General features: G+C 45.3%; 1 protein-coding gene across 1 annotated transcript in view; it reads left to right on the forward strand.

Moving 5' to 3' along the window:
- Window positions 1-22,414, forward strand: part of LOC138579547 (microtubule-associated protein futsch-like) — a 1,023,262-nt gene that overhangs the window by 981,345 nt on the left and 19,503 nt on the right. The window contains exon 21 of the mRNA XM_069650064.1: window positions 13,575-13,769. Coding sequence (XP_069506165.1) covers window positions 13,575-13,769 — 195 coding nt within the window. The remainder of the gene's footprint in view (window positions 1-13,574; window positions 13,770-22,414) is intronic.

The raw sequence follows: 22,414 nt of genomic DNA on the forward strand, positions 1-22,414 counted from the left end.
AGCCCTTTCTTTTGGAAAGAGAACCCGCTCTATGTCATCATAGCACAATGCTCTCAGCAATGCTCTCAGCGATGGAAATGCCTGAAAGTCTTTCATCATAAGGCTTCTGTTCATGAACATTTGGTCCTTGGTCTGCTTAACCACATTCCAGCCCATGACCGTGCCCTGAATTGTATCCTGCTTGTTTTGCACACTTGAATCAGTCAAACCCAACACCTCTTTCAGAGAAGGAGTTAGAGACTCTTCAGCTAGTTGGTGTACTTTGGGCATAACCTCTGCCGATACTGACACCTCCACAGGTTCCAGTACATCAGTTGGTGGGATAGCTATACGATTTCCCAAAAAAGTCATGATCTTGATCTGTTTGGTCTTGGTTTTCTTGTTAGGGGCCACAGCATGGGCCATATTTCCCTCTAGGATGATGTTGAGGCATGAGAGTTGTTTAGGAAGAGCTGTTCCTGGGCTAAGTCTTTAACAGATTTAGTGTCAGACAGTGTGGCAATACATTTCCGCACACCTTTGCGCTTGTTGAGGTTTACTGCGGTAGATTTTTGCTTTTCTTTTTATTTTAACCCTTCCTTTTCTTAGGCGCCTTCTATGGTTTTGTTGATAGAATAGCTTGCTGTTATTTAGAGGGGAAGAAGTTATGATCTCATCCTGAAATTCACTAGGATGTTCCAGCCGAGGAGCTTTGGTAGCCTTGACAACCTCAAAGCCCGAATCGTCTTCCACAAACTGGACCTCCACTAGGGCCATTGGAGTAGCCGGTGTCTGGCTTAGACATAACAAGCTAGTATCCTGTACGTCTTGCACCAGGACCCTAACTGGATTGGGTTCAATCTCCCTTGAAGCACCGGGTTTCACCACAGTGATGTCAAAAGTAGTTTGCTGGCCTTTAGAAGGTTTAGAAGCTGACAAAGCACTATTTATTCCTGCCAGCAATAGATCAACATTAGAATCCAGCGTATCCAACTTGTTTGCATTGCCCTGCACAACGTCCTTAACAATGTCGTAAAGCCTGAGCAATGATTCCAGCACAAGATGTAGGGCCAAGATGGATGCTGGCCCCAAAGAATCCATCTTTGATACAAGTGCTGACTCTCATCTCGTAGCAGTGTTACAGGGGGTAAAAAGCGGTTGCTTGAGAATTGATCTCAGCTTGTTTGGTGATGAGTTCACATAATTTCCCACAAGAAGGGGCGTAGGAGTTGGAGTATGTTTGCTCCACCCTGTAAATTAAATGAAATTATATTTGATTTATATCGTGCTCAAACACAAATGTTTCTGAGATTGCAAACATAAGTGTATTGAAGGTACTGCCTTATCGAGTGAGGGTTGCGTAACCCCCGCTGTCATGGACAATATTTCTGTGAATTATGTGGAGAATCTGTCCACTGTTTCGGAGAAAAGGGGGAGAAATTAGCCCAATATAATAGAGCTTGCTCCTCCTCGCCTCCTGTTGCTGGTAATGGCCCTAGCATTTCCGCTGATTCTCCTAGATGGTGAGTGATCCCAAACAGTTTGGTGCACGTCTCATTCAGTTCTTTCAGTGCCGCCAATACCTTCTCAGTTATCAGCATTCTACTGCTGTGCAATTTAGCAGCGGCCATTTCCCATGCATGAGGACCAAGGGATGTAAATTGGAATAAGGGAATCCACCCGATGAGCAAGCCGAATCAGTCACTCTACGTTTACCTTGTTAGTTTGTACTATCTTGATTTTCGTAGAGCGAATGGTTTTCAGGTTTACATGTGTGACTCCTCTCACACCTCGGGCCGCAGGACCATAAGACCACTTGACTCTCCACTTGTCCGTTCCGCGTTCCATGGTGAAATGACTCCTTATAGTGAAGAACCAGAGCTACAGCAGTCAGTCACATCTCCAGAAGGGTAAATACGTAGAAAAGAGTTCACTGCATGACCACTTTACTCTCCACTTGTCCGCTCCAAGTTCCACAGTGAAATGACTCCTTATAGCAAACCAACAGAGCTCCAACGGTCAGCCACACCTCCAGCAGAGTAAACACAGAGAAAAGACTTCAGCGTAAAACCACTTGAATGTCTACTTGTAACCAAGACAATTATAAATGCAGTGCTGTGCAATTGTGGCTTAAAAGGCTAGCTGTTAATATTACTTAAGGATTAGTTCACTATTGCTGAGATGCCCAAAACATGCAAAACTGACTTGCTCAGCTTCAGATGGTTGGAAGACTGAGAAAACTCCCCCTTTGTCACTGCCAGTCCTCCACCAAAATAACGAAAGGAGAACTACCGTGACCATAGGGAAACCCTCCAGGGATTAAAACCCTTGAAGTTGGATGTTACTGCTTGAGTACGCTGTGTAAAACGATGATGACTGTTGCCAACATCAGCGTTATCACGGACTGTCTACTCTATTCCTGTTAATGCCACGCCACGACTCCTAAGAACCGGGACAGAGCCGGTGCATGGGTGATTTTGAACGGGTGGTAAATAAAAATAACCCCATGATGTCTTGGCTGTTATGAAAATGCAAAGCAGATCTTGCCGTCTCGCAGAAGCTGAGAGCGAGCTGCATGGAAGAAAGGGGAGCGGTCTGAGGTGAGGCACTCTGAGCTACTTAGGAGTAAGAATGAAGCAAAAGTTATAGTAGGCAGAACATAGAGGAGAGATAACAAAGATACAAGGAGATTCCTTATAGAGAGAACAAACTTACTAAGTGTATTTGCAGAGTAGTGATGCACCATCACTTTGACAACTAGGATACTTCAGCTCACCTGGACTGAAAATGGATGTATAATACAAATAAAAAAGAACCAAAAGAATCCTACGTTTCCAGCACTGCCACATAGAGTGGTGCTCGAACTGAGACATGACAGTATGCCCGATTCCAAGGAGCAGCTGTAACGCTCACCTGATTCCCACAGAGGCGCTGACCCACACTGGACTGCTAAAGTTGCTTCTATGACTATGATGAGGCGTAGAACTCGGAAGACACTCTGGGCAGGACCTCCGAATATTGACTGTCTGGCTTGTAAGGTGAGTTTTCTGCAGGTGGAAGAAAAAGGGGTAATTACAAGCTGGTTGGATAAGTTCTCCCACCAATCTTCTGCTTTTCCCACTTCTTGGTTCTCGACTGGTTTCCACGAACTCTCACCTTTGGTTTAGTAAAGCCGAGCTCTCCATCCTGCTTCTGGTGCAGGGGCACGTGGAATCCAGTTACGTCACTGGATGATTTCAGTGTTTAGGCTCAGTGTCCTTTTGTGCCTTGTAATAGTCCTTCAGGTGCCGAGGAGCTGTTGGCGACACCACCACTGCTGTGCAAGAAGAGGCTCGTGAGTATAGAAGATCTGAGGCCGCTTCTGATGGAGCACCATTTTATAATGTCCTTTTCTTCTTTCAGGTGCCGAGATACTGTGGGCGATGCCGCCGCTGTTGCACGTGAAGAAGCACGTAAGTATTACTGAATTGTGGCCACTTCGGCTCGGACACCACTAACAATGTCTTTTGTCTTCCAGGTGCTGCGATGCTGCCGAAGCGAAGGCCGCAGTGAACTCCGGTGTGATCACGGATGAATAAGGTAAGCGAGCGCAGCTGCGAGCGTGTTGCCCGTTTTCTAACCTTATGTCTTTATTTGTAGGTTGTCGGAGACTGGACTCTTGTGGCTGAATTCTGGTGAGTAGATGTTCCTGTGCCTTTTCTTCATCCACAGGTTGCTGCTCAAGAAGCTGAGGGTGTGTCTGGACCTGGAATGCAGGAGCCGACTCGGTGAGCGTCCTGCTGCTGTTGCAGAATAACGCGAAGCACGTGAATTCTATCGGCCGTGGTTTAAATAGTGGAGAAGTGCTTTGGTGCGTATTCTTCCTCCAGCCTCACCCAGGTAAGAAAAGAGTTCCAGTGTCAGAGGATTAGCATCAGCTCCACCCAGGTAAGAAAATAGTTCCTGTAACAGAGGATTGGTCCCTCCCAGCCAGTGGCTGGGACTTCACCCAGCTTGGATTGTTCTAGGTGAGTATGCAGCATGGTCTGCCACAGGTAAGTCCACCCAATCACTACTGCACACTTTAAGAATATGAGCCCGGCGCCCATGGCACCGGGACTGTGGTTCCTTATGAGCCTGGCGCCAGAGGCGCCAGGACATGGTCCAAAGGGCCCCTGTAGGGGTCTGCTGGAACCGGGGGTGTGGATGATGAGCCTGCTTCCGGGGACCCTGGGCCAGTCTTGGCTCCTCGGGATTAGCGCTCATGACAGCAGCAACCCCTGTGCCTGCGATGCAAAAGATGGAATCAGCGCAGCAGCCGAGGGACATGCAGGGAGTTCACCAGCTCCCAGGTCCCATCAGCTGGTGAATAACCCTTCCAATCTACCAGGCACTGCAAGTATCCCCAAAAACATCTGGAATCACAAATGTCCGAGACCTCAGACTATAGTCCGGAGGATGTCAGGATAGGAGGGGTACGAGCTTGAGAGCCCGTGAGAAAACGGTCCGGAACATGGATCCTAAGATGCGATACATGGAAGACTGGATGAGTGTGGGATCATGACAACAGCAGGTGTAGGCGAAAGGCAGCAGGACCTCTACCAGCCGATACTCGGAAATTACCAAAGTACCAAAGCAACAACTTGGATGGCACCAAATGGTGAGGCAAAAATCGGGAAGCTGACCAAACCTCATCACCAACAGAGATGCCTGGGGCAGGAGTGCGATGGTAATTAGCGAACTTCTTCATCCTTTCAGGAGCTGCCGACAGGGCTGTTTGAGCCAGACAATGACCCTGTTGATGTCTCCCATCAAAGCATCCACATCTGGAAAGGTCAAATCCTTGATGGGTACGGCAGGAAAGCACACAGGATAAAAACCGTAACTGCACTTAAAAGGACTGGAGGGCAAGACTGAAAATTTAGCGTCGGTATGGCCACATTCTGCCAATGGGAGGAGTACTACGAATTATCTTGAGCTGCCGAGATGAAACACCACAAGTATGTTTCCAAGGTCTGATTGAGCCGTTTAGTCTGCCCATTAGTCTGAGGGTGATAGCCGGAACTCAGAGCCCTTCTGATGTTTAAACGGGAGCAGACCTGTTCCCAATACCGGGAGATGTACTGAAGACGGTGGAAATGTAATGCCAGGCCATTAGGGTGGTTGTGGGAACTGTCTGCAAGGCCTAAAAATGACCCATCTTAGAGAAGTAATCGATGGTCATCATAATTGTACTAGCCCCGCTAGACATCGGGAGTTCAATGGTAAAATCAGTTGAGATGACCTGCCAGGGTCGATCAGGACTGGCATATTCACCAAAAGGCCTAAGGGGGCCCGACGAGGAGTCTTGGTCTAGATACACACCATACAGGAGAAGATTTAAACTTTGACGTGTGTCTTAACTTCAGGCCACCAAAAGTATTGTTGGATCAGTTCCTGGGTATTGACCAGCCCTCGGTGTCCAGTGGCTACAGTGTCGTGACACATCTTCAAGACTTTCTTCTGAAGTAACAGGATGGGTATGAAAATCTGTCGATGATGATAATAGCATCCCTGTTCTGGAATCAACTGGCTCTTCGTTGCAACTGCCTGACTCAGTGCTTTTTGGTCTTGTGTTGAAAGTTGAAACGTTTTTAGAAGGTCATTAATCCCTCCCACAAATCTAGCCCAGGGAAATGGTTTATCACTCTGAAAGCCACAAGGTTCCGGATAACCCCTCCCACAAATCTAGCCCAGGGAAATAGTTTATCACGGTTCCGGATGGTCTTTATGTGAAAGTTCATCTGCCTGGCTATTTTACTTTCCTGGGATGATGGTGAAAGTGATGTTGTACGGGGAGAAGAAAATTGCCCATCTGGCCAGTCAGCTATTTCTAGTCTCAGCATATTGCAAGCTTTTTTAATTCTGATGGTCCGTACAGAACAAAATAGAATGCTGAGACCCCAATAGTATAATATATAATATAGGTTATCAGGTATTCAGTACCTGAAGAAGTTGGTTCTTTGAGAACTGCCCCTAAATTGTGGTGAGACCCATCAGTCTCCATAATGAATGGTTTCGATTGGTCTGGGGATTGAAGAATGGGTGCTGATGAGAACAAATGTTTTAGTCAATCAAAGGCTTGTTGAGCCTGATCAGACCACTTGTACACTGATCCCTTCCTGAGCAAGGAAGTCAGGAGAAGCAAAGTCTTTTAGCATTTCTGTATACACTTTCTACACTTTCTATAGAAGTTAGCAAAGCCAATAAATCTCTGTAGTTCTTTGACCAACTGAGGCGGTTTCCATTGTAGTATAGTGGAGCCCTTGTTTGGATCCATGGAGATTCCTTGAGCCAATAAAACATACCTCAGATAGCTGACTTGAGGTTGGTGGAAATCACACTTCTTGAGTTTACAGAACAATTGATTTTCCTGTAAGTGTTGGAGTACTTGAAAGACATGTTGTTTATGCTTGATCTGACTACAAGAAAATGCAAGAATATCATCTAGATAGGCTTGTCAGGTTTCCCTTCCCCAAGCTCAGGCCCCTCTTGTCGCAAACCAAAGTTCACCAAAATGTTCAAGCACAAAACACAAACATTAAGCAAAGGGTTTTGGCTCCTCCCAGGCACGACCACTCTCACCACTGGCTCCTCTCTTTACACTCTGCCCTCTGGTTTCTGATCTTTTCTGTCTTGTGCCTTTTCCTTCTGTTCTTGCTTTATTGCCACTTTCCACTTGGCTGTGGCTATTGCACAATTTCCTGCTCTCCTGTGCCTGTTGCACAATTCTGTTTCACTTGCACACTTCTGTTACACTCTGCTGCGCATCTTTGCACCGTTCCGCTTCGTCATGTCACTTGCAGACTTCTGTTTTACTTTACCATGCACCCTTGCACCTTTCCGCTTTGTCGTGCTGCTTGCATAATTCTATTTTACTTTCAGGTTGCTCGCATTCTCTCTTTGCTTACCGCTCCTTTACTTTACTTTCTTCTGTTTTTTATGCTTTCATGCCACTCGCGCACCTGTTTTTCCTTCCACTTTCTTTCATCTCTCGGACTTTGTCTCTCTATTGCATCCTCGCTCTGTCTTTCACACTTTTCCTGTTTTGTTGCAGTACCCACTACAGCCACTCACACACTGCTGAGTTTCTCTCTCATGAAATTCACCCATAGCACAGCGCTGGCACGCAACTTGGTTGGGACTGGTGTGTTGAGATCAGGGTCTGACCACCGGACCCTCATGCAACCCTGGTACTTGCACACATTCCAGGAGAACAAGCACTGGCCTGGATACGTCAAATAAGTTACAGCTCTCTCCAGCTGCATAGAGAAACGGCTCCCTTGCCATGCTGAAACTCCTCTGACATACTGGGTCGGCGTGCCGGTGTCCCATTCTCCTGTGGTTTACGTGGCTCCTCTAGCTGCAGCCTCCTGCTCCCTGGCTTCCCTCATGCAGCCAGCATACCCAGCTTGATCATTTCTACTGTCAGAATTACACATTTTACAGTATAACTGAGTGTCACTGAGATTGGTGGCCTGGTCCCTCAAGAGTCAAATACGGTCCAGGTCTTCTACCCATTTGCCCTCTGCACCGCCTGCACTGCCCACAGGGCAGACACCCACCTGTCTTGTGGTTTTCACCTCTGCACCACACTTTCCTGTTGGACGGGAGACCTCCCTCTTCCCCTGGGATATCCCCGCCCATGTACTTACCTGTTGCCCCCCAACGGGCACCTCTTGCACTTCCTCCCCTAGGGGACCCTTATAGCACTTACCCTCATCCCAACCCCTCTTTTATATTCACTGCACTTGCACAATATGAATATCAGAAGGAATAGTAGGACCCCTGTCCCTTTCTATGTATTAATTGTTATTTCCATTGTTTATTTATCTCCCTTGTACCCGTCCGTGTGACTTGTGCTGTGAAACACTGCCTTGTTGTATATACCCCATAAAGGCTTAGGGAGAGCGGGTTGGTGTACAATTCGGAAAGGGGGAATACCATGTCTCACCCTTTGGTATTCTCCTCCCAATCCCCTCAGACCCTCCACTCAGGTGATCCTCCCTCGCTTGTCCACCCCCAGGTTCTGGATCCAAAAGCAATGGCCCTTCCCTGGCCACCTGAATTTAAGATCCCAGTGGAGGAGGAGGGGGAATACGGTCAGGTTTCTCACAGTACCTACTGTGAACACCCATTAACCAGAAGACACTATTGGACTCCCACTCTATAAACAAGATCTGTAATGTTAAATTATCTGCGGCAAGAGATGTCCTGATGGCTAAATGATCTGCTTTGGCGGGCTTTGAGATTAAGAGGATTGATGGAGACTGTGTCACTATTACCTTGAATGAGCCAGCCAAGGTCACTGACCTCTGATGGAGGGGAAAACATTATCGAATTGCACTAACCTGGGGTTTTATCCTTTGGCTTGTCTATCAAAAGGGCAGGAGTAGTCTCCAGAGGCCGGTAGATAACAACTGTACCAAGACAATGATCTATGGGAACATTAAATTAAGAACAGACCCCGGCATTAGAAAGTCAATTATTAGTGATATCACTGTGAGAAACAGGTTTACTTGTCTGGAGTCTCTAGATACTATGGATTGACATAATGACACCGAGCATGGAATGAATACCCCAAATGGTTCTGTAAGTGACCCATCCAAAATCAACCTTAATAGGGAGTGTGGAGGACCCGTGGATGGAAATGCTGGTTGTGAAGAACATCTTAATATTTTAGTCTGGAACATTGCAGGCTTGGGAACCAAGATTGAAGAAGCTAGTTGGGTAACATTCATAAAGAACTACCAGATACTCTTATTCCAAGAGACTTGGTCATTCGAATCAGTCCATCTGCAAGGCTGCAGACTATTCTTCATACCAGCAGTTATCAATATCTCAAGAAGGCATTTCTCGGGAGGCCTCTCTATGTTTCGGTAACATTGACCTGAAAAGTTAACCAATCCAACAACTCTAATGATAATATCCAGCTGCTGATCCTTAAGGGCAGAAATAGGTGGGCATTATGTTTAACATTTATAACAATAAAGTGGGCAAAGCCGCATTGGGTGTATTGGCCTTAATAAAAGGCCTTATTTTAAGTGTGTCTGGGGGGTGTTTGTTCTCGTTTTCCCACTATTATGGAGGAGGGCTTTACACTTTGCCTAAGGACTGGAGAAGAAGTCTTCATCCTTGCAATGACGAGAGGGCTTTTCTGTTCCCAAAGCCTCCCTAACTGATCAAATTACATCGGACAGGTTCTGGTACTATTGGAGATTCTTGCCGAACTGGGACACTGATCAGTTAATGCGTGATCTAAATCAAGTTAAGCGGGGCATTACACTTCTGATAACAGTAGGTCTCACAGCAATATTGAATACATGTAGGAACCAATGAGTTGATGAGGCTGTATACATGATTTTAAAATCCACAAAAGGCCTGAAAGTAATCACAACCCTTTATCTCTTGAATGGGTGACAGCTGAGGACTTGGTGAGGAAATCGCTATTTCATTCCATTTATATCATAAATGGATCTAAGTCCAGACTAAGAAGTTGGAATTGCAGAAATGGCAGTGTGTTAGGTTTACACGTTATTGTGTAAGCCAGGAAGGAACTCATGATTTGTGTATTTACTGATGTAGCTCCAGCTAGCACCATGAAGGCTGTCTGGAACTTCATGATGGTTCGTAAGAATATGCTTAGGCCCATGGTTCCTTTCAGAGAGAATAATATACGCCAATGATCCTGACTGTCAGACCACTTTAAGAATGGGAAAATACTTCCCTTGGTGGCCCTAAAACAACCTGCAGTGGATATAGAGGCAATTAGACTTAGGCGTCGAGACTTTAGCCGACCTAGCCGACAGGAAGAGGGATTTAGCAAACAAGAAGTGGGAAACTCTGTCTGAAGCAGCTAAGAAGGCGGATGCTAAAATGTTTGGAACATCATGGCCAGAAACACTGAAGGCCTGGACAAAGGGTGCTTATGGATCCCTGAGGTACACATAGCCGAGGACACCTGGGTCCAACACTATCAACATCTATTTTGTACCAAGGTTATGGCCAGGAGGGAAAGGAATGACCTTACTGTGATTAGTCATGGTAAGGATAGACTAATAGACTCAGTAACAGGGAGGTGGTGCAGGTCCTCCACATACAGAAATCCTTAATATTACCAGGGCAAGACCGTGTTCCAGATGACCTATTCTGTACAAAACTGGATATTTGGGGACCCTTCTTAGTTCAGGTGTTTAATGCCCTCATTTTGACCAACCAAATACCAGACAACTGGCAAATCGTAATTATTGTCCTGATTTACAAAAGAGGGAATTAATCTGTACCATCCCCCTATTAACCAGTGACGCTACTAGATGGAACACCTAAGCAATTTGCTGGTGTAATTTTAAAATGCCTAGAAGGCTGGGTATCGGAAAATAGTATCCTTGATGATACACTTTAGCTTTTAGGTCAGGAACTGGCACTTTACATCAATGTTTACATTTGTATCAAAGGTTGGCCAAACATTTCCATATTTTGGACACCGCTGTCTATGTGGCCTTCATGGATCTTAGTTCGACTTTTGACCACATAGACAGGCAATAACTCTGGAAGATTCTCCATTTTTTGGGTGCACCTAGAACCCTGATAAGGATGTAGAGTCATTACATGAAGATACCAGATTATGCATACAATATGGGTTGGACGGTGAAATGACCAAATGTTTTATGCTAAATAAAGGATTTAGCAGGGTTGTGTCCTTGCAGCCCGTTCTTTTAAATTCAAAAGTCAACCTTCTCGCCCCTATTTAGAATCATGTACCGCTGACGTACCAAGGTGTGGTGCCAGGAGCTCGGCATTCGTTGACTTGATGACGGAAGAAGTTCTATGCGTTAACAATTCCAAGTGCTTTACAATGTGCGTTTCCCTCAGATCCAAAAGGTGCTCCCCAATGTATTGGGAAGGCCAAAGTCTGAAACATTGCATCGCTTTTGATTATCTGGGGATTAGATTAATTAACAAGCTGATATGGGATGACCACATTGTGAAGCGAAATGTCAGGATGAATCAGACTATTTGCGGTATCTCTAGATTGGCCAAGACTTTGGCTGAAGGTGTATGAGTAATTCTAATGGGAATTTATGGGTGTGACATATGGGGTTTTTCAAGGGTAGATTGTCTTAACAAAACTGAAAATATTTTTTTTAAGAGGAGTGTTAATTAATATTTCAGTGCCTGTTTATTCTGTGCACATGCAAACTGCTATGACGTATCTCTCTGATAGTAAATTTGTCAGACCTCTTCTACTCTGGGACTCGCTATGGGCCGGCAATCAGAGCCTTTTAACAAAAGAATATTGAATTGTATTATATTGCATGGTTACAATAAGTAGCTTGGCTGCCCCATATGAAATCATTGCTACATAAACTACCTTGACTGTCATATTTTGAGGACCAGCAAATCATTGGAAATATACCTAAGATAATGATAAAAGGCAGAGCCTTGCCATTTGTGGCATCTGTAAGAGAGGATGAAGTGGTGTCAAAAGCACACATTTGGGCATATATGCGCCTAGCTCTTGTAGATGGGCTTGAGAATATTTCAATCAGGTGTCTGTGTGTCTACACCGAGCCATCATTGTCAAGATGCAATTGAACATTTGCCAGTTGGGGGCAGTGTTGCAGAAATGGTGCAGGTGCAAAGAGGAGGATCGTAATTGGAACTGTATGTGTGGAGCCTTTGGGACACTTTGCCCGCTGTTTTTTTACCTTAGAGCGAAGATTTGATAGTTTATATTATGAGAAAGCGGAATAAGATTGCACCACCTGGCACCACCTCGCACCACCTGGCGTTAATGTTCTTACTAAGTTCAACAAGGCCGGTAGTCATGTTTGCCTTTTCCAGGGGGAGGCAGAGCTAATTGCGAGTGGATGGGGGTATAGCATTTTAGTTTCATGGCAGGAGGCATGTATTTCCCGGGAGGATAGCTCATTGACAACGTGCCCGCCTTGGAATCAAGACAACAGTGTGCACCACAGGTTCGATCCCCGGGTCCGCGCTTAGAAACCTCTGGGTATTAAGCATGTTATAAATAACCTATCACATTATATCATGTTTCTATGATGAGGATGCTTGTAATTTACACTAGTCAGTGTTTTTACATTATTGTGTTTTGTCTACTTTTAATCACTTTAGGGATTTTATGATATATAATGGCTATGGTGATTGTAATGGTTTTATGGATGTGTAAATATCTGAAATAAGCATTCTGATGATAATGACCTTGCATCGCATACAACTTCAACAGCACAAAGGTTGCGTGCTGCAGGCACCATCAATTTAAAAATGCAATGGTGCCTCTTCACCCACTGCACTCCGGGCAGAGTGAGGAAGCACATAGTGGTTTGGCTCAGCAAATATGGCTACAGGATTCATGTGGCGTGGTGCGGGCATTGGAACTGGAGGGACCCGGTTTTTTGAGCGAAGAGCACAGCAGTTAACAATGGCCAATAGAGTGGACAATGAGGGACAAGGGAAGAAATGTAGGGGTGATGCAAGGGAGTGAATGGGTCAACGATTTCCTCTATTTCCTATTTATGTATATTTGTTAAGCGCCAAGGCCTGTGGGCATCCGGGCCCTCTAACCAGGGTGGACTCCACTTCCAGGCAATGGACCACTCTGAGTAACACCAAAGCCCATGCTGTGAGGGAAAGATGGCGATAGAAAGAGGGACGCTTAAACAGGGTAACAGTGAGACATGGAACCCAACACACCACAACCTATTGGATTGGTGATGCCATTGCATTATATGAAACACAACAAAAATGTGTACTATGTTCTTTTCAAATATCAATGATTTACCAATTAAGACCCAGTAGAAGATTATTACTTTCCGTTTAAAAGATCCTTCTTTTACCCAACAACACCCACTCCCTCGCTAGAGAAAAGTGTATGTTCCATAAAGGCACACATTAAAGCATGTTATATATAATGTTCAGTCACTCATTATGGAAGGATGTCAGTCACTCCAACAAGCATTTGTCATATTGTAAATCCTCCTGAAGAAGGCCTCCCCTCTCACGCAAGAACACATTCACTCTCTGTACATGTCCTGAAGAAGGCCTTCCCTCTCACGCAAGCACACATTCACTCTCTGTACATGTCCTGAAGAAGGCCTCACCTCTCACGCAAGCACACATTCACTCTCTGTACATGTCCTGAAGAAGGCCTTCCCTTTCACGCAAGCACACATTAACTCTCTGTACCTGTCCTGAAGAAGGCCTCACTTCTCAAGCAAGCACACATTCACTCTCTGTACATGTCCTGAAAAAGGCCTTCCCTCTTACGCAAGCACACTTTAACTCTCTGTGCATGTCCTGAAGAAAGCCTCACCTCTCACACAAGCACACATTCACTCTTTGAACATGTCTCATATTCAGCCCTCTCTTCAATCTTGGTGTTCCTCCCATACAAGCTCAGATTGTGCCGGCAAGCACCACATTGTCAATTGAGGTTCCTCAGCCTCACTCTTTGGAACCATTTGTATAAGGGTAAACCACAAGACCAGGGTCACTTTCTTGCATTTACTGTCCCATGGGTTTCCTGATTTGAATGTACCCCTTTTTGAAATCTACAGGTAAGCTTTGGAGAGGAGCCAGCACTTGAAGATGGGTTGTTTGCAGAAGTCCTGTTGCACGAAGAAGTGGCGATGACCTGGAGGAATAAGAGTCGTATAGTTAGGCGAGCTATGATTAAAACTCAGCGGAAGAATATTGCAGAACGAGTCACTGAGCCGACCCTCGGTGAGGGGGAAGCAACAGAAGAGCACAAGGTATTATGTTTCTCTTTAACTACACCTATCCCACGATTAAACACATGCATGTATCATCAGGCATTACATATATGTAAGTCATGTAAATATAACATGAAGTGTGTGTGTGTGCATGTGTGTGTGTTTCTGTGGGTTTGTACGCATGTGTTTGTGCCTACACACGTGTGTACGCGCGTGTGTATGCGCTGTAAGGAACTCATGGTGGCAACAGTAAAGATAGACACAAGCAATCATAGTTTAAGGGTATTTATTGAACTGTAAATGCAGGGTGGAAAAATGCCTAACCTAAACCTAAATCTAAGATTGGAGCAAGTGGAGGCCATCTAATGAAAATAAACCAGGCCTTGGGGCATCAACAAAAAAGGACCTATAATAAGAAAAACCTATTGCCAATCCTTACTCTAAACACAAAAAGAAGTGTGGGATAATGTACTCAGTATAGAAAGAAGTGTTTGCAAATAATAATTCAGGATGTGATTTCCATGGGTATCCCTATCCCACATTTTGAGCACAAGACAAGTTGGATCTCCTGAGCACAGAACAAACTTGAGCTTTCTCAGCACGAGCCAGCAGTTCAGTTCCAGCTATCAGGTTCTTCGATGGTTAAGTCTCTTTTCAATCAAAGTCTCTTGCCTTTGAGGCCTGATGGTCTCAACAAACAAACACAGAGTTCTGTTCCACGTATACTTTGGGTGAAGGCTTCACTCGTGGGTCCCCCTCTTCTGGGCGCAGACCCCACACAAGTCGTATTCAATAAATGAATCAAACAGTTCCTTTCTCAGAGAACTTTGGTGATGACTTTCCACCCCTGGTTCTCCCTCTGTCGTGTTTGGATGCCAAATGACAAGGGGAATACTTCACTTCCCCTTGTCTTGCACTATTTCTTTTGTTCATGAATCGTAATGTCTTTTCTTTTCAAACAATGTAGCGTGACTATCCCTCGATCGGCTTCACTCTTGTCAACACACTCTTCATAGGGATTCCAGGTCTCACCCCTTTTCGATAGCATCCCTCCGCCTGGTTCACTCTTGCCAACTTTATGAAACAAAGATCATTGGGCTTTGCCCTTGCTTGTTGGCTTCCCTCTGCCAGGTTCACTCTCGCCGACTTTTAACACCAATTCCTCCCAGGTCTTTTAGACTTTGCGCTTTTTCATTAGCATCCCTCTGCCAGGTTCACACTTGATAATGTTCACCATGCGGGATTCGCTTCCCCTTCTTCACAATCATCTGTCAGTCAAAGACTTTCGACAGTACAGATGATTTTTCAAGACCCATGTATGACCACTTTAACCTCTCTTTGCCTCTTCCCAAGGCCTTCTGGTTATGGTAGACCCTACCTTCGGGTAATCGCCCAGAGTTTTCTGCATGAACACCCACGTGGTGCCGGACGCCTCTGTTGCAGGCTTTTTCCCCCACTTTCTCAATAGTTCCTTTAAGCTTTCCAAAGTTCAAATTATTGGTTTGCAACTTTTCGTTCAACACGGCCTGGTTTCTTATCGACTCCCTCTTGACTCATCGGCTGTGATGAACTGTTTGGCTTTCTTCTCCTTTGAGTCAAGGGTGGTACCACTGAGACAAGCATCTCTCCCCGGCTTGGTTATCAGCGGTGGAGGGTCTTGTGTACCATTGACGTTTGCTGCAACACACGTTGGCCTTTGTTCGTGGTCTCATGTTTCCATCTGCGGAAGTTTCACGGGCCTTGATAGGAAAGGGTAAGGTCACATCTCTCCTTGTCATCCACTCACTATTCACTGTCTTTCACCTCCTTTTGAACTGCCGTTAGCTCTCACGTTGTGCAGTCTGCAATGCTACAATGCTCGTCCACTGAATATCCTACGTGGTAGGATGGGTAAAAGATGTCAAACGAAATGGGATACCGTGTCTAGCACATCGGTGTCCCACTCCCCAATGACCCCCGAACCAGGTGATCCTCCCTCACTGGTCCAACCTAGGAACTGGATCCAATAGCAATAGCCGCGTCCTGGCCACCTGGATGACAGATCCCTGGGGACTATGTCTATGTGTATGTGCTTGTAACGCGCCATAAGCCCGCAGGCATCAGGGCTTGACAAGCCAGGGAGACACTGTCAGGTTTCTCAAAGCGTTCAGGCCCACACACACAATCCTGATTTGGGAGACAGGCATTCATGCATTCTGCCTGCTGATTGAAAGTTAATTTGATTTGAGTTCAAGTACATTCACCACTCAGCGAAACACCCAGCTTTTCTGCATGCAAGCATGTCGCGTAATTGGCGCACACACTGCTGTTGCCTTGAAGATTGCTTGTCTAGCTCAGTCTTCTTTGTTTCCTGCTGGCTGCATGTGGTTGTAGGAAAGAGAGGCAGAAAGAAGGAGAGAGTGATGGCGTTTGAGTCTATAAGTTTGAGTGTTCGGAGACAATGCAAACATGTGGGTCCCTAAACACCTTTACAAGGTGTGCTCACCTCAGCCTGCCCCCCACTCAGTGACTCCTATCCCCTTTTATATGAATGTAATGCATGAACTATGTATGTGTTATATGGAGTATAATAGCTTTAACCTCAAGTTTTGGAATACACTAAAGTCTGGGTTTCATTTTGGTTCCATTTAGCAATCTTTCAGAGAAGGGAGGAAGGTGATGCCTGGTGCTATTTGAATTTTGGAACACTTTACTTTAGACATAGTTTTAAGACATGATTTTTGGCAGGGCTCAACAGAATCTAATTTTATTTTTTATTTCTGCATATATCTTTAAATTGAGTTATCTGTATTTCACAGACTGGCAGGAAGGATCGACTGTCTACGACTTTGCAGTTTTGCAGGTTTCTTCTGCAGTTGAGGACAGGACTACCTAGTTTTGAGAAACATGCTACTAGGTGTACCAGGGTCTGAGTGTGTGAGTCAACAGGAAACACCAAATAAGATGTCCTCAAAGCCAGCAGAAGGTGTGGAAAGGCAGCATGCTTTACAGCACAAACAGCTGCTACAGCATTTGTCTGGGATGCATGAATCGTGGGTGGCAGCATTGTACTGTGGCAGGCAGCAAGTAGAAGTAGCACACAAACCACCATGGCTACCAGCACTTCAAGCATTGACAGACTGGCCATATCATTACTGGCTTGAAGTCAAGCATTGGAAGACTGGCCAAGGTAGCTGCAAGTGCATCTTATATCATTACTGGCTTGAAGTCAAGCATTGAAAGACTGGCCAAGGTAGCTGCAAGTGCATCTTATATCATTACTGGCTTGAAGTCAAGCATTGAAAGACTGGCCAAGGTAGCTGCAAGTACATCTTATATCATTACTGGCTTGAAGTCAAGCATTGAAAGACTGGCCAAGGTAGCTGCAAGTGCATCTTATATCATTACTGGCTTGAAGTCAAGCATTGAAAGACTGGCCAAGGTAGCTGCAAGTGCATCTTATACATTACTGGCTTGACGTCGAGCATTGAAAGACTGGCCAAGGTAGCTGCAAGTGCATCTTATATCATTACTGGCTTGAAGTCGAGCATTGAAAGACTGGCCAAGGTAGCTGCAAGTGCATCTTATATCATTACTGGCTTGAAGTCAAGCATTGAAAGACTGGCCAAGGTAGCTGCAAGTGCATCTTATATCATTACTGGCTTGAAGTCAAGCATTGGAAGACTGGCCAAGGTAGCTGCAAGTGCATCTTATATCATTACTGGCTTGAAGTCAAGCATTGGAAGACTGGCCAAGGTAGCTGCAAGTGCATCTTATATCATTACTGGCTTGAAGTCAAGCATTGGAAGACTGGCCAAGGTAGCTGCAAGTGCATCTTATATCATTACTGGCTTGAAGTCAAGCATTGGAAGACTGGCCAAGGTAGCTGCAAGTGCATCTTATATCATTACTGGCTTGAAGTCAAGCATTGAAAGACTGGCCAAGGTAGCTGCAAGTGCATCTTATATCATTACTGGCTTGAAGTCAAGAATTGAAAGACTGGCCAAGGTAGCTGCAAGTCCATCTTATATCATTACTGGCTTGAAGTCAAGCATTGGAAGACTGGCCAAGGTAGCTGCAAGTGCATCTTATATCATTACTGGCTTGAAGTCAAGCATTGGAAGACTGGCCAAGGTAGCTGCAAGTGCATCTTATATCATTACTGGCTTGAAGTCAAGCATTGAAAGACTGGCCAAGGTAGCTGCAAGTGCATCTTATATCATTACTGGCTTGAAGTCAAGCATTGGAAGACTGGCCAAGGTAGCTGCAAGTGCATCTTATATCATTACTGGCTTGAAGTCAAGCATTGGAAGACTGGCCAAGGTAGCTGCAAGTGCATCTTATATCATTACTGGCTTGAAGTCAAGCATTGGAAGACTGGCCAAGGTAGCTGCAAGTGCATCTTATATCATTACTGGCTTGAAGTCAAGCATTGGAAGACTGGCCAAGGTAGCTGCAAGTGCATCTTATATCATTACTGGCTTGAAGTCAAGCATTGGAAGACTGGCCAAGGTAGCTGCAAGTGCATCTTATATCATTACTGGCTCGAAGTCAAGCATTGGAAGACTGGTCAAGGTAGCTGCAAGTGCATCTTATATCATTACTGGCTCGAAGTCAAGCATTGGAAGACTGGCCAAGGTAGCTGCAAGTCCATCTTATATCATTACTGGCTCGAAGTCAAGCATTGGAAGACTGGCCAAAGTAGCTGCAAGTGCATCTTATATCATTACTGGCTTGAAGTCAAGCATTGGAAGACTGGCCAAGGTAGCTGCAAGTGCATCTTATATCATTACTGGCTTGAAGTCAAGCATTGAAAGACTGGCCAAGGTAGCTGCAAGTCCATCTTATATCATTACTGGCTTGAAGTCAAGCATTGAAAGACTGGCCAAGGTAGCTGAAAGTGCATCTTATATCATTACTGGCTTGAAGTCAAGCATTGAAAGACTGGCCAAGGTAGCTGCAAGTGCATCTTATATCATTACTGGCTTGAAGTCAAGCATTGGAAGACTGGCCAAGGTAGCTGCAAGTGCATCTTATATCATTACTGGCTTGAAGTCAAGCATTGGAAGACTGGCCAAGGTCACTGCAAGTGCATCTTATATCATTACTGGCTTGAAGTCAAGCATTGAAAGACTGGCCAAGGTAGCTGCAAGTGCACCTTATATCATTACTGGCTTGAAGTCAAGCATTGGAAGACTGGCCAAGGTAGCTGCAAGTGCACCTTATATCATTACTGGCTTGAAGTCAAGCATTGAAAGTCTGGCCAAGGTAGCTGCAAGTGCATCTTATATCATTACTGGCTTGAAGTCAAGCATTGAAAGACTGGCCAAGGTAGCTGCAAGTCCATCTTATATCATTACTGGCTTGAAGTCAAGCATTGGAAGACTGGCCAAGGTAGCTGCAAGTGCATCTTATATCATTACTGGCTTGAAGTCAAGCATTGGAAGACTGGCCAAGGTAGCTGCAAGTGCATCTTATATCATTACTTGCTTGAAGTCAAGCATTGGATGACTGGCCAAGGTAGCTGCAAGTGCATCTTATATCATTACTGGCTTGAAGTCAAGCATTGGAAGACTGGCCAAGGTAGCTGCAAGTGCATCTTATATCATTACTGGCTCGAAGTCAAGCATTGAAAGACTGGCCAAGGTAGCTGCAAGTGCATCTTATATCATTACTGGCTCGAAGTCAAGCATTGAAAGACTGGCCAAGGTAGCTGCAAGTCCATCTTATATCATTACTGGCTCGAAGTCAAGCATTGGAAGACTGGCCAAAGTAGCTGCAAGTGCATCTTATATCATTACTGGCTTGAAGTCAAGCATTGGAAGACTGGCCAAGGTAGCTGCAAGTGCATCTTATATCATTACTGGCTTGAAGTCAAGCATTGAAAGACTGGCCAAGGTAGCTGCAAGTCCATCTTATATCATTACTGGCTTGAAGTCAAGCGTTGAAAGACTGGCCAAGGTAGCTGAAAGTGCATCTTATATCATTACTGGCTTGAAGTCAAGCGTTGGAAGACTGGCCAAGGTAGCTGCAAGTGCATGTTATATCATTACTGGCTTGAAGTCAAGCATTGGAAGACTGGCCAAGGTAGCTGCAAGTGCATCTTATATCATTACTGGCTTGAAGTAAAGCGTTGAAAGACTGGCCAAGGTAGCTGAAAGTGCATCTTATATCATTACTGGCTTGAAGTCAAGCGTTGGAAGACTGGCCAAGGTAGCTGCAAGTGCATGTTATATCATTACTGGCTTGAAGTCAAGCATTGGAAGACTGGCCAAGGTAGCTGCAAGTGCATCTTATATCATTACTGGCTTGAAGTCAAGCATTGAAAGACTGGCCAAGGTAGCTGCAAGTGCATCTTATTTCATTACTGGCTTGAAGTCAAGCATTGGAAGACTGGCCAAAGTAGCTGCAAGTGCATCTTATATCATTACTGGCTTGAAGTCAAGCATTGGAAGACTGGCCAAGGTAGCTGCAAGTGCATGTTATATCATTACTGGCTTGAAGTCAAGCATTGGAAGACTGGCCAAGGTAGCTGCAAGTGCATCTTATATCATTACTGGCTTGAAGTAAAGCATTGAAAGACTGGCCAAGGTAGCTGCAAGTGCATCTTATATCATTACTGGCTTGAAGTAAAGCATTGAAAGACTGGCCAAGGTAGCTGCAAGTGCATCTTATATCATTACTGGCTTGAAGTAAAGCATTGAAAGACTGGCCAAGGTAGCTGCAAGTGCATCTTATTTCATTACTGGCTAGGTTTTGACTGACACTTGACGGCTTCAAGCCCAAAGCACATTGGATTCTAAAGTAAGCAGGGACGTATCCCATCCACGCACGTTGCAAGAAATTAGGGTAGAAGGGAAACAAATGGATTTGCACAATCAATGTCCAAAAAAAACAAGGGCACATTCAAACTATGAACATGCTCGTGCCTGATGGCTAGCCAGACTCTAACTCAATCTGAACCCTTAAAAACTGGATAACCAAAAACATACCAACCAGAACCACCGCCCCACAGCTTCAATTTGCAAGATGTTGAACCCACAAGTTGGTAACACTCAGGTGCCTATTTTGATCCAGACTTGTGTCTGTGCCTGCTCAACTCACACCAGGACCAATGAATGTACAACCAAACATACCCTGCTGTGAAGAGGTTCCATTAAAAGGCATGCACAGCACCAAACAAACAGACTAAACAACCAAGCTCCCACAGCTGACTTCAGGAAAAGGCCCATTCAAATCTATGGAGTGTCAGCCCACCTGCATTGTCACACACACACAGGCTCATGCGCACCCTTCTTATCTTGAGGTAGAAGCGACAACTAGAGCCGAGACAGACCATTGCCAAATAACTAAAAAAGTGCAAGACCCCATTGCAAAACAGACTGAAATAGAAAGAGGGCTTTAGCCTAAAGTGTGGAACATGGGTGTATCACAGCCCATGGTGTACTCACTGCTAAAGAATATGGGCCTCATTACGTCCCAGGCGGTAAGTTACGGCCTGGGTCGTACCTTTACCACCATGGCGTAAACTACGTTTATGCCATGGTGGTTGGCGGACTTACCGCCCCATTCCGAGGTTGGCGGGGCGGTAAGTCCCCAATCCCCATTTACCCTTCCCCATTCCCATTTTTGCCCCATAGGGCATAATGGGAGTGGGGAAGGCATTAATTACGCCACCGTAAATTACGGTGGCGTAATTAACATCAAGGTCCCTTAGCGCCATGGATTTTAACACCTGCTAAAAGCAGGTGTTAAAACCTCCATGGCGCTAAGGGACCTCGGAATCAGGCGGTAAGGGTCGGCGCTGTTTACGCCGCCGTAAACCCCTTACCGCCTGAGTCGTAATGAGGCCCTATGTATGCATACGAATGCTGAAGGAAGAAAGGAACCCTTACTTAAAATCTTTTAAAATAAATAACAGCACAGAACGCTGAATTGGGGTCGCTATTAAACTATCTTTCATCGTTTGAGGACCGCTACACAAATGCCTCTCATACAATCCTACAATGGCCTAGTGGTATTTCAGACCCCTTGACTGGATGAAGACCTATAAACGGGCAATGCTAACACTTCACCTAGGATGGGTAAACCCCAAAAGTAGCTTTAATTCGGCCACAACACAAACAACGCACATGCAAACACCCTGAGCCTAAAAATAAACATCTGAAGCGAATCTAAAGGTAAGGGTCATGTCGTTATCGAATAATTCAACAGGAATCCATGCAGTAAAAGAACAGACAAGGTTTATTTCAATGCAGCTATGCAGAAATGGAAATAGAAACTGGCATGGTATCCCAGGTAAAACAATTTGGCTGATCACAGAAACCTGTGGGGTTTACAGAGTTTTACTAAATGGGGCTGGGAGAAACCTGAGGGTATTCTCCCAGATAAACCTTGAGTATCCCTTATTTAGGTGGACATGGACGGGCTGGCGCTCTCCGATTCCTACCATGGAGGTGGACGAATGAGGGAGGATCACCTGGGTAGGGGAACCCAGGCACATGCTTGGGGGAATATCCAAGGCAAGGCACGTTATTTCCTCATGGATGAAGGTGAGGCGGACGAAGTCTCTGAGACTTTTATGGGTTGTTCCACGTCTACCTCTCTTTTACACACAGAATTTCCCTTACCCAAATCCAACGTCCCCTCCATATCTGGCAAATCCCCTACGAGCCCAGACCCTGTAACACTTAAAAACCACAACT

The sequence above is a fragment of the Ambystoma mexicanum genome, chromosome 1p (assembly GCF_040938575.1).
Source record: "Ambystoma mexicanum isolate Mex_15411 chromosome 1p, UKY_AmexF1_1, whole genome shotgun sequence".
In the NCBI taxonomy this organism is placed as follows: Eukaryota; Metazoa; Chordata; class Amphibia; order Caudata; family Ambystomatidae; genus Ambystoma; species Ambystoma mexicanum.